Raw genomic sequence first — 13,039 nt, 5'->3', positions numbered from 1 at the left:
AATGGTTGCTCCCTAGGTGGAAAATTATATTTAGGCCATTTCGGCTGATTTTTGTTAGGCCAAACCACTAGGCACTGGGGATTTTTTTTTTTGCGCCTATTTCACGCAAGGGGAATGACCCCCTAGGGAAGGGTCGCTCCCCGGGGGGGCAAATTTATTTTATGCCATTACTGCCCCCCCTGGTGGCAGTTCGGCCTATTGTTATTAGGTTGATCTGCCCCAGGGGGGGCAGAAACCACTAAGCGGCAGGGTTAATTTTTTGTTGTTTTTTTGGTGAGCTTTTTTGTTTTTTTAGAGTTGGGGAGCAACCCCTTAGGCAAGGGTCGCTCCCTGGGAGGCAAATTATATTTAGGCCATTTCTGCCCCCCTTGGGGTCAGATCGGCTGACTTTTGTTAGGCCAATCTGCCCCCAAGTGGGGCATAAACCACTAGGGGCAGAAACCAGAAGGCACCAGGGATTTTTTTTGTTTGCACCAATTTCACGCAAAGGGAGCGACCCCTTAGGCAAGGGTCACTCCCTGGGGGGGCAAACTTATTTTAGGCCATTTCTGCCCCCCATGGGCAGATCGGCCTATTGTTATTAGGCCAATCTGCCCCCGGGGGGCAGAAACCACTAGGCGCCAGGGATCATTTTTTTTTGTTTTTTGTTAAGAGTTTGTTTGGTGTTTTTTTTTTTTTTAGAGTTGGGGAGCGACCCCTTAGGCAAAGGTTGCTCCCTAGTGGGCAAAGTATATTTAGGCCATTTCTGTCCCCCTTGGGGGCAGATTGGCTGATTTTTGTTACACAAGTCTGTCCCCAAGAGCGGCAGAAACCACTAGGCACGGGGATCTTTTTTTTTGCGCCAATTTCACGCAAGGGGAGCGACCCCTTAGGCAGGGGTCGCTCCCCGGGGGGACACATATATTTTATGTCATTTCTGCCCCCCCGGGGGAAGATCGGCCTATTGTTATTAGGCCGATCTGCCCTCAAGGGGGCAGAAACCTCTAAGCACCAGGGATCATTTTTGTGTGTGTTTTTTTAGAGTTGGGGAGCGACCCCTTCGGCAAGGGATGCTCCCTAGGGGGCAAATTATATTTAGGCCCTATCTGCCCTCCCTTGGGGGCAGATCGGCTGATTTTTGTTAGGCCAATCTGCCCCCAAGGGGGGCAAGAACCACTAAGCACCGGGGAACTTTATTTTTGCACCAATATGACGCAAGGGGAGCGACACCTTAGACAAGGATCGGTCCCCGGGGGGGAATTTATTTTAGGCCATTTCTGCCCCCCCGGGGGGCAGATCAGCCTATTGTTATTAGGCCGATCTGCCCAAAGGGGGGGGGGGCAGAACCCTCTAGGCGCCAGGGATAATTTTTAGTTTTTTTTCTTATGTTTTTTAGAGTTGGGGAGCGACCCCTTAGGCAAGGATCGCTCCCCTGGGGGGGGGGGGGGGGCAAATTTATTTTTGGCCATTTCTGCCCCCCTTGGGGGCAGATCAGCGTATTCCTATTAGGCCGATCTGCCCCAGGGAGGGAGAAACCACTTAGGCACCAGGGATTGGTGTGTGTTTGTTTTCTTTAGGAGGGCAGCCCCTTGTGTAAGGGTCGATCCCCATGGGGGCAAATTACGATTGGCCATATCTGCCCCTCTTTGGGGCAGATGGGCCTATTTTTGGAAGGCCCCTCTTCCCCCAAGGGGGGGGGCATAAAGCCCACCAGAGACCAGGGAAGTTATTTTTCCACAATAAGAGGGTGGGGGTATGGCCATATACCCACCCCAAATAAATGGGACCAAAGTTTTTCTGCCCACCAGTGGACAGATGGGGCAATTACCCCTGATCCACACCCCGGGGGGCAGAAAGTCCACTAGATGCCAGGGAATTAAAAAAATATATATTGGGGTGGTGGCTACCAACCAGTATGGGCCTGTTTATGCTCCCACCCCAACAGTCTTTCAGCTCTCCCCCACCCTCTAAAACATCTTATCCCACAGCAAGCAAGAAGACATTTGATTATTTTGGGTTTTGGTTTTACATTTGGGCCATGAGAGCTTGGCTAAGACTCAAAATCGTCCCACTTGGAATGGTGAGGGCTGCACTTTATGGACTTTAGGACGCTGCCATGTAGAAAAATCCACAAACCTAGACACATCTGAGGTGATTCCAGGGTGGTGTGTTTCACATGCACCGCACCATTTTCGCACCCACAATGCCCTGCAAACCTCCAACTTTTCTGGAAATCACACATTTTTCCCACGTTTTTGTGATGGAACCTTCCGGAATCTGTAGGAATCCACAAAATTCCTACCACCCAGCATTGTCTCATCTATACCAATAAAAATTCTGCTGCACTTGTCAGCCTAAAAATATTTTTTGCAAACTGCCCTTTTGGACCCCCTTGGATTCCCGCTCAATATCGACATGTTTTTGGCTCTTCCCTTTCACAAGCACTTGGCCCACCTACTCAAATGAGGTATCATTTTTATCGGGAGACTGAGGGGAACGTTAGCTGGTATGAAATTTTTCCCAGTGCGGTGATCCCACACAGAAATGTTGGAAATTTGTGATTTGTTTTAGCTAAATTTTAGTTTTGATCTGGGTAAGAAAACATTGGGGGATCCACGCAAGTCACACCTCCCTGGACTCCCTCGGGTGTCTAGTTTTCAGAAATGTCTGGATTCGGTAGGGTTCCCTAGATGGCTGCTGAGCCCAGGACCAACAATGCAGATGCCCTTCGCAAAAATAGGTAGTTTTGTATTTAATAATTTTAATGTGTCCAGATAGTTTTTTAGAGAATTTCCTTTCGCGGGCAGTAGGCCTACTCATAAAAGTGAGGTACCATTTTTATTGGGAGACTTGGGGGAAGGCTGGGTCGGAGGAAATTTGTGGCTCTTCTCCGATTCCAGCACTTTCTGTCACCGAAATGATGGGAAAAAGTGTTTTTTGACCAGATTTTGAGGTTTGCAAAGGATTCTGGGTAGCAGAACCTGGTCAGAGCCCTACAAGTCACCCCATCCTGGATTCCCCTAGGTGTCTAGTTTTTAAAACTGCGCAGGTTTGCTAGGTTTCCCTAGGTGCCAGCTGAGCTAGCAGCCAAAATCCACAGCTAGGCACTTTGCAAAAAACAGCTCTGTCTTCTTTGTGAAAATGTGAAGTGTCCACGTTGTGTTTTGGGGCATTTCCTGTCGTGGGCGCTAGGCCTATCCACGTAAGTGAGGTACTATTTTTATCGGGAGACATGGGGGAAGACAGAATAGCAAAACAAGTGTTATTGCCCCTTGTCTTTCTCTACATTTTTTCCTTCCAAATGTAAGACAGTGTGTAAAAAAGACGTCTATTTGAGAAATGCCCTGTAATTCACATGCTAGTAGGGCACCCCGAAATTCAGAGATGTGCAAATAACCACTGCTTCTCAACACCTTATCTGGTGGCCATTTTGGAAATACAAAGGTTTTCTTGATACCTATTTTTCACTTTTTATATTTCAGCAAGTGAATTGCTGTATACCCGGTATAGAATGAAAACCCACTGCAAGGTGCAGTTCATTAATTGGCTCTTGGTACCTAGGGTTCTTGATGACCCTACAAGCCCTATATATCCTCGCAACCAGAAGGGTCCAGCTGACGTAACGGTATATTGCTTTAACAAATCTGATATCACAGGAAAAAGTTACAGGCTAAAACGTGGAGAAAAATGACTGTTATTTTCTGTATGAAACACTTGTAGGATCTACACAAATGACCCCTTGCTTAATTCATAATTTGTTCTACTTTTTAGAAATGTTTAGCTTTCTGGGATCCATCATTGGTTTCTCACCCATTCTGGTCACTAACTGGAAGGAAGCTGATAGCACAAAAAATAGTAAAAATGGGGTATGTCCCAGTAAAATGTCAGAATTGTGTTAAAAAATTGGGTTTTCTAATTCAAGTCTGCCTGTTCCTCAAAGCTAGGAAGATGGTGATCTTTCCACCATAAACCCTTTGTTGATGCCGTTTTCAGGGGAAAAAACACAAGCCTTCTTCTGCAGCGTTTTTTCCCTATTTAAAACAAAAAACAAAGTTTTCACTGTATTTTGGCTAATTTCTTGGTCTCCTTCAGGGAAACCCACAAAGTCTGGGTACCTCTAGAATCCCTAGGATGTTGGAAAAAAAGGACGCAAATTTGGCGTGGATAGCTTATGTGAACAGAAAGTTATGAGGGCCTAAGCGTGAACTGCCCCAAATAGCCAAAAAAAGGCTCGGCACAGGAGGGGAAAAGGCCTGGCAGCAAAGGGGTTAATGTCATAATGCTGCACAATTTGTGATAGTATTGTATGATAATTTTGTCATTTCAACACTCATAAATACTGTCTTATCAAACTTGCAACTCATTAGTACTAATGTAACACCTGTATAGAGGAACCAGAAACTGAAAGTGCATCAGTTAACTTTTCCAAATGGGTTTGTGTTGCCTAATTTGCATTAATGCCCTGTTTAGAAGTGGACTTTGTAGTGGCGGCTGGTATGTAGACAGAGTGGGGGAGCAGGCAAATGTGATGTTGGTGCGTGCGTGCCTGCATGCAATGTGAGTGGTGTGTGTAAATAAAAAGAAAAAAACACTTACCTTGATTGCTGAAGGACATCCAACGTCCTCCTCACTCCGGTCTCCTTGGGCTCCAGCAAATTCCCTTAATCAATCCTGGTACTGCTTTCATGCTAGTGACCAGTATGAAAGAAGCATCAGTATTAGAGGTAACGGCCTCTCTCAGGGCTCTTAAGAGCACTGGAGGCCTGTGCTTTCCCTAACCCTGGTGTTAGAGAAGTTTAAAATGTGCATGTCTGGCTGGCCGTCACAGGCCAGCCGGCCAACAAGACATGCACACTTTAAACTGTGCACAGCTCACTGCTGCCACTCAGCAGCAGAGCCCCTTCCTCCTTCCTGAAACTTGGTGCAGGATGAGAGGATGGAAAATAAAATGGTAATAAATTAACATTATTATCATTTTATTTTTTATCCCTGGGGGTTATTTTAAGCAGAGGGACGACGTTCCTCTGCCCTAGAGGAGAACCGTCCATAAGTCTTTGTTCTGTTGAAGCTGAAAACAAAAAATTGTTTAGGTGAGGTCTGAAAATTGTGCAGCAGATGGGGGGTTATGTGGCAAATTCATAACTATGGAAAACTCAGTGACCACTGAATCCCCTAATTCCAGTGCCCTACTTTAACTGAAATAAATTGAAGGCACCTTGAAAACATAGATAATTATGAATTTTGGCTCTGTTGAGCTGGTTATTCCAATACTGGTCGTTGATCTCTTTATGTGTGCTGCCCTAGTTCACATGTTTATTCTTGACATAATGTGTTTATTCAACTCACAATGGTGCCCACCCATGGCATAATGATGAGGCTAACAATATTGTGGCAATTCTTGGTCTAGTGTGGGCATCCATTGCACAATGATGGCCAAGCCTGGGATAATACTGATCCTTTCACAATGGTGGTACTTCCTGGCAGTCTCCTGGGTCCCCATGGTACTTTGAAGGTTATAGCTGTATAGTTGTAATTCTTGAGAAACTATGGCCACCCACGGCACACTAGTGGCCACACCAGCTGCAATCCTAGCCAATTCGTTATGGTTGTAATTCATTACATATTGTATGTACGTCTGGCATGACGGTGCCCACCTGAGCAAAACTAAAGTCGTTTCTTAATGGGGTGAGTCCTGATATATTGTAGACAGCCATGCTATGATTGCGCCAAGAAACAAAAGTAAATAATTCTGACACGTTAAGGTTCGAGCATGATCAGATAAGAGAGGAACCAATATAAGTAAACACGTGTAACGTGCACACTAGTGTACATGCTTAACCAACCTTCTCTCCAACATCAAGGACAGAAATCTCGTTGGCAGTGTCTAGCTATTGGAGAAGATATGGGGAACTCCTGACACGCAATTTCCTACCAAGTTCACATTGTTTGTAAAACGTTAAACGAGTTCTGACGATTCTTACAATACATCTTAAATCTGCCACCATAACCAAAAAGTATTATAATGAAATGTAGAAATGTACACGCTGTAGCCAAACTTTGTGGGTCCACGTTCTATGTAGAAATAAGCTGGTCCGCAATTACCACCGATCAGTCACTGTTTTCTTGCACACACCACTGTGCTGGCTACATCTGCCTATTGTGCAACATACTGGGACCTAGGGGCTCAGTCACAAAAGGGTTTTTCATCGAGGACATACATTAGGGGCATGTGGCATTCGACTCTGTAGAAGCAAGACTGGTTACTTTAAAACCCCCTTCACTGGCTTTCAGGATCACTTATGGCCAAATTTAGAATTTGCCAGGCAGGTCCTACATCACAAAGGTGATATATATTCTGCCTTTCTTATTACAGGTGCATTGTAACTTTAAGCACTTGTAAGGGATGTCTCTCATGTTTATGACAGTGTACATGACCACCAAACTCTAAAGCAGTCCCTTAATTAGAAGATTTAAGAGCAGGCGCAATAAATAACATTTGCAGCAGGTTAAGGATGGGGTTTGTTTGTGCTTAAGTAACACCTTGCAAAATATGGAGACTAATGTGTCTCCCTATGACCTAACCCAAAGGCAAATATACATGTGTAAATTTACTTGGGTAAATCTAATGCTGCACCTAGGTATAAATCAACACTTCTGTGATACTCACCATTTCGGAATGTAGACATACACATAAGTGGAGACTTGTATTACTTCACCCCTTGCGGAGCTCCTTATAACAGTATTTCTAGTTTTTTAGTTACTACTAATAACTTTTCATAGGTGGAATTTTTCATCAGCATGGCAGAGATCTCCAATGTTATGGAAAAATAATAATGTGTATTATTCTTTAAACAAAATATTACAAAAACTTTAATATCAATTATGTGTTAAACAATCTCCAATATTTATTATGAACCCAGAACTAATCAAATACAATGTTAAAGCACAATCATTAATTACGTAAACTGTGTATTAAATAATCTATAATTAAAAAAAAAAAAAAAAACATTGACTTCCACAGTTACATTTTAGAATAAATCATATATATATTTCAAAAGTCAACATGATTTTATTTACCTTCTTTTTCTTTGGGTTGCTGTTTTTAGGCCACGCTCAAATTATTTTCTATGGTAGTGTGTTGCAGTACCCATGAGTGACTGTGTGTAATGCTTGACTTACTCCAAGGCTGGCCTGGAGTACATTTACTACTGTTTTGTCACCTTTAGGGTTGTAGTAACTATAGAAATGTAGTTTGTGAATAGGAATGGGATTTTTTTCGGGGGGAGTAGGTGTTTGTACTAATGTGTCCCTCCCCAAACCCCTGCTTACATTTCCCTAAACCTCTCAAATTCTGTGGATAATGTTCCCCATATTCCATGTACCTTCCACATGTACTGATAAAACATAGGCTTATAATGCGTAGATCTCTGCACAGATAAATTAGGCTAGGTGGGGGTCTCTGCCAGGAGATTAGTGATTAGCATTTTGTAGTATGTCAATAGTAGTACTGTAGTACTGCTTCATGTACCACAAAATGCAATTTTTCAAAAAGGCCTCCGCAGTTTCTGCACCTGTTTTGGGTGTGCTGATCCCTTTTTTTAAAACTTTTTGTGCTCACACTTAGCTCTGAGACATGCTTGTGATAACCTCATTTTCAAAATGTCAGTGCAGGCAAAGTGCAAAATCGGCAATGGGCAAAAACTGGTGCTACAACTGTTTGTGCCTGTATTTACACTCAATGGCTCTGACTTGTAAAGGAAAATTTACCATGACACAATCAACCCTGCAAAGTTCTATTAGGAGGCGAAATCTGTGCATCCTGCTCTATACAAGTACAAAATAAATGATAAATGAATAGGTGTCATCTTCTACGATATTCTGATGAGTCATTTTCCTCCTTCACGTCACTATTTTTAATGTTGTTATGAGAGGTATTTTTCCTATGCTGACAGCCACGCCACTCCTAAATTCGCAATTTCTTTTTAGAATACTGTCCAAATGTAAGCTAAAACTTCTAGAAATCAGAAATGTCTTCTCATAGTTCCCCGCCTAGGAATTATAAATAACATTTCAGCTGCAGACTTTGCCCCCCAAGGATGTCTTGTCGCAATAAGTTCTTTCCACATCATTTCATTCTTATTCCCTTTTCTCCCCAGGAGTGAAAGACTGCAAAGAGCTTCTCAGAAAAGGAATCATTCTAAGTGGCTGGTACACCATCTACCCGAAGGGATGCCAGCCTCTGATGGTGTTCTGTGACATGGATACGGACGGAGGAGGCTGGCTTGTAAGTGCACAGAGCATAAGACTTATGCTCTGCTAACGCTCATGTTTATGGTAACATCAACCTTTTCATGATCAATCTAAAAATGAAAAGCCTGTAGATTAAATATACTTAGGTCTGGGGATAGCACATGCTGAGCATTACAAATGAATGAGTAAGCCTACTTACAAAATTTGCTTATAAATATTTTATGTATTCGAGTTCTTTTTTCCGATAGATGTAGAATTCGAGTATAGTACTTTGTTTCCGCCCAAAGTCATATTTCTTTGCATGGTTCCTGTGATCTCTAGTACTGTAGAACGTGTTTCGTATGTTCCCCTTTATTCTTTTAACCCCAGAGCTCCTGGCTGTATTGCCACAAAATAGTTCTAAGAGATTCAGAGCTACTCACTGCCCAACGTGTAGCAGTTTTCTATCAACATATCACTATCGGGAAGGAAACAACTTGCACCTTACTGTGATAATAGTAAAATTATGTGCAAATTTTCCATTCGAATGCAGTACATCTGCACAAATACTATGAAATTAGTAGTAAAACTCTACGGAATTCAGAATAACTGTGTGGGCCGATTTTTCAGTTGTAAACCCACATGGATTGCACAGTTTCGTGGGGTTTTAACACATACATCTACCACCTGCATTAAGTAGTGGTACTTGCATATGAGGACCTGTGGATGGGGTGGTGGTGAGCGAGAGGCGTGAAGGAGAAGGGAAGGAAAAGGTTTTTACTGGTGGAGGAAAGGGGAGCACACAAAGCCCACCTTCCCCAAAAAATGTGGAACAAGGCATGGCTACTGGAGCCAAAGCCTGATGTGATTTTTCTGTCTGAATTACTGGCCAGAGAAATTAGGCATGGTTCTCTCACAATCAGAAAAACTGGGGCCCATATTTATGGGAAAATGACGGAGCACAACGCTGATCCAAAATTGGCAGTGTTGCGCGCCATCATTTTCACAACGCTGGAATGCGCCGTATTTAAGTGAATATGGCACACCCCTGTGTTGTCCCCTGCATTGGCGCTAAATTTAGCTGCCAGCGCCAATGCAGGCATCCTTGCACAATCGTGCAAGGATGTCTGTGTTGAGGGGTGTGATTGTTTATGTGCGGGAAGGTGTCCCTTCCTGCACATTAACAATCACTGTTGGCCCTTTGATACTTCTGTGTTTGCTGCAGAATGGAGCACACACAGAAGTGCCAAAGCGTAATTTTCAAATGATTGTTTAGGTGAGGGAAGGGACATCTTCTCACACATAAAGAATAATTTCTGGCATTTTGCACTTTCTATGCATGCTGCAGAATGCAGTACACATAGGAAAAGCTAAAAATGAAGAGGAATAAAAATATTCCTCCTCATTGCGCCTTGCTAACTCCACCCCTGGGGGTGCTGTTAGATTTTGGCACTGCCTCAGGTTTACAAAATTGTGTAAATCTGAGGCAGAGTCAAAATGCAATGGGTGTTGCTGTGGCACTCAACACCCATTGCACTCCCCTCTCTTGCAGATAACTGCGTCGGAGGGGCCCATATTTACAAGGCGGTGTAACCCCACAAAAACTGGCCATGCCACAAAAAGTGGCATTACACCTCCTTGTAAATATGGAGCAGAGGTTAGCACCACTGTAGTAAAAGTTAAGTGTCGCTCCAGTGGCACTAGGGGCTCATAAATATGCCCCTGGGAATCAGATAAACAAAAATTGCAAGAGTGATTTCAGAATTAGGGCCTATAAATCATACTTCAACAATCTTCTACACAAAGGAGACAGGTGACAGCTATGAACTATCTTTTAAAATTATTGTTTTTAATATGCAAATGCACATCAGAGTAACATCGGTACACAAAAAGACCTTTCCATAAACAACAGTTGATGCCTGGAGGCAGGATTAGAAAGCTTTAGCGATAAATGAGGGCATATCAAACTTTGGGCATTTTGCATACATCAATATCAAAATTTGAAAAAGGGTATGCAAAATGTATGAATAATCTATTTGAGAAAAAAAACATAGTCTCATATGAGTCGTTATTATTGATTGTGTTATTTATTGTTCGATTAATATTAGTCTGTCTTATACCCATGCTTTTCTCTACCTAAAGTATACTGTTGAACCATATGAAATAGACAACATAGTGTGCGAGCTGTGGGAAGAGGAACTATCTTATTCTCAGTGCAGGATGCGCTAGGGAAGACAGGGAGAGCTCCTATGCAGGGCAAAGTATAATACGTATCAAGAGTATAATGAAATATGCATTCACACAGTCAACTATGCATGGCCCAGGAAACCCATCAAGTGCCTACTCTTGTAATCTTTTTCCGACTAAAAAAGTAAGAGACAATATGGTATATTCTGAAGTGGCACACTTTGATGCTCAATAGTAACAGCTTTAATAACTGCATCAGGGATATCAGATTGCTCAGTGGCAAAAGTGTATAATGATCACAGGATTCTGTATCATATAATGACCTACTATTTGCTAATGTTTTTAAAAAGCCATGTTTTAAAAGGTTCTTTTAAAAGGCTTTTTTCTTCATATAAATGAAAAAAGAGAACGCATTAATTGGTGTAATCAATCTGTTTTATTTTCAATCTTGATCACTAAATTCAAAGCGGATTACAGAAATGCATACCTAATTATAAAGAAGAATGAAAATCCAAGGTTTTGAGGGGAAAATTAGGGGGGGTGGAAGATTATGGCAAAGCAGTATTGTTTATTGCCGTCTAAGATTTGCCGTAATGTTATATAACCTGTGCTGCAACACGATCTTGGTTTTGTAATACTCATTCCCACGAAATAAATAGTTTTCATACCAATATTCATGAGAAAGGGCCTCTGGATCTGAGAGCAAGGGTACATTTTACACTTTTACTGCAAAGTTGGACAAAGTTAGGCAACATTGCCCTTCATGATGGTAGATGAAGCTTCCTTGCTTTAGGCAACCTAAACTAAGGCTGACTTACCTATCGACGCAAAGGCACTTCTAATGTCAGGAAATCATTGCTTCAGACAGAGGGTGTTGCTAGTGGGGTGGAGGTTATCAAGGTACAGGATATGGTGTCAGGTTGTTTGGGAACTAATAATGTGGAATATGGACATCTCTGGTGATCTGGAATCCCACCCCTTAACTAAGAGCCCTGTTTACACTCATATCTCATTAGCAACACAATCAGTAAAAAAGGAATGTTCGAGTTACTATAACAGCAATTTAAGAGACTATAGATTTAGATATTACGTTTTCCACATGTTCCAAGTGTCAAACCATCACTGATATGATAAACTTTGGTTTTAAATAAAAGTGGATTGGAGTATCATGGCAGAAGAAAGAAGCATGTATCAAATAAGGGCGTAAGATGTGGCTATCTTAACTAAGTTAATATTTTATTACCAGCAGAGGTTGCCCAAATACGTTACAAGATAACTATGAAACAGTTGGGCACAATTGATAGGGTCCTCGTAAGTGCTCAGGCTAAACCTTAGACCTGCCTTTTCACTTTCTTGTATGTGTCCTTCAGTATCAAGGTTAAAGATAGTGTTTCCCAGGAATGTAAGTCATCTTAAAGGTGGGCCTCATTTTACACTTAACCAGTTTTCTTCTCATATCACTTTTTATCCCTGTTAAAGAACGCCCTCATCATTAATGCGAGGCTGTCTATGTCACATGACACATCAAATAAGCGGGCCCAACGATAAAGCATATGTCTCCTGGAAGTAGTGAGGTGAGGGTCCAGAGTCCTATAAAATAATTCTTCATCTGACACACAACCTCACACTCTGAGGATTGAAGACATTTGACAGGTCATAAAGGATTAAGCTCCTTTTCTCCTAGATTGGTGTTTGTGACACAATCTGAAGGATGTACTTTAGTTGATTGTTTACCTCCTTCTCCTCTTGAGATATTATGATGCCCTGTAACTCACAGGAGGCACAGAAAAGGTATGTTGCACAAACACATGCATAAAAAGGTGGATTATTATTTGGCATGGGCAACTGTCCACCTTAAGGAATAATAGCGCTTGTGGACATAGTGAAATCTCAAGATCACTAACTTAACCTGAGCTTGCATTCCTGGTTCAAAAAAGATTTCCAAATTGCACCTCAGAAAGGGACTTTGTCACTTTTTTGAAGAAGGTTTGGGCAGCAAGCTGGGCTTGGGGGTAACATTTAATATTTGAAGATCAGGGGTTCCTACCTGTTATAGGGGTGATTTTGAAAGATCTGTGCAGCAGTGGTTCAAGCTGCTACTGTCAGGCTACACATGGTAGGCTTGAATCCATGATTCTCTTGTCAATGTAGTGGATGGCACAATAGGTTCTTCATTTCACAGGTGGCGTTTAACTTTCTATGCCATGGGTGCATTCCTGCACCATAAAATGTTCCTTATAGGAATGATTTTTGCACCAATTAGGTTTAAGCCAATTTCTTTTTTTTTTTTTTTTATTTCTTTTTATAGAATTTTTATCAGGATCCACCAAGATAACAGAAAAAAATTGCAATTCTATACTTTGTCTTAAATAACTTCACCAAAGGTTTCCCAGTATTCCTGTATGAATCGACACGTCCCAATCACATGTATCCAACCTGCCACCCCTACTGCCTTACAGCGAAAGCAGAGATCAGGACAGCTAGGCACCACACGGGATAAGGCTTGCGGGTTCAATATAATAGCCATTTACTAAAAAATATAATCCGATCCCAAATCGCACCTCTAAGTACAGTAAAATGTAAAGATTAATCCTGTCCCAGCACTTTCTTGAGAGGTCAAGGCCCTCCTGACGGGCCCATTTTC

General features: G+C 42.2%; 1 protein-coding gene across 2 annotated transcripts in view; it reads left to right on the top strand.

The window, feature by feature from the left end:
* LOC138261696 (ficolin-1-like) overlaps positions 1-13,039 on the top strand; it is a 263,717-nt gene that overhangs the window by 163,144 nt on the left and 87,534 nt on the right. For both annotated transcript variants that reach the window (XM_069210960.1, XM_069210959.1), the window contains one exon: positions 8,136-8,263. In XM_069210960.1, coding sequence (XP_069067061.1) covers positions 8,136-8,263 — 128 coding nt within the window. The remainder of the gene's footprint in view (positions 1-8,135; positions 8,264-13,039) is intronic.

This window comes from Pleurodeles waltl, chromosome 10 (assembly GCF_031143425.1).
Source record: "Pleurodeles waltl isolate 20211129_DDA chromosome 10, aPleWal1.hap1.20221129, whole genome shotgun sequence".
Classification (NCBI taxonomy): Eukaryota; Metazoa; Chordata; class Amphibia; order Caudata; family Salamandridae; genus Pleurodeles; species Pleurodeles waltl.
The sequence above is the reverse complement of the archived record's forward strand: the minus strand, read 5'-3'. Positions and strand labels throughout refer to the sequence as shown.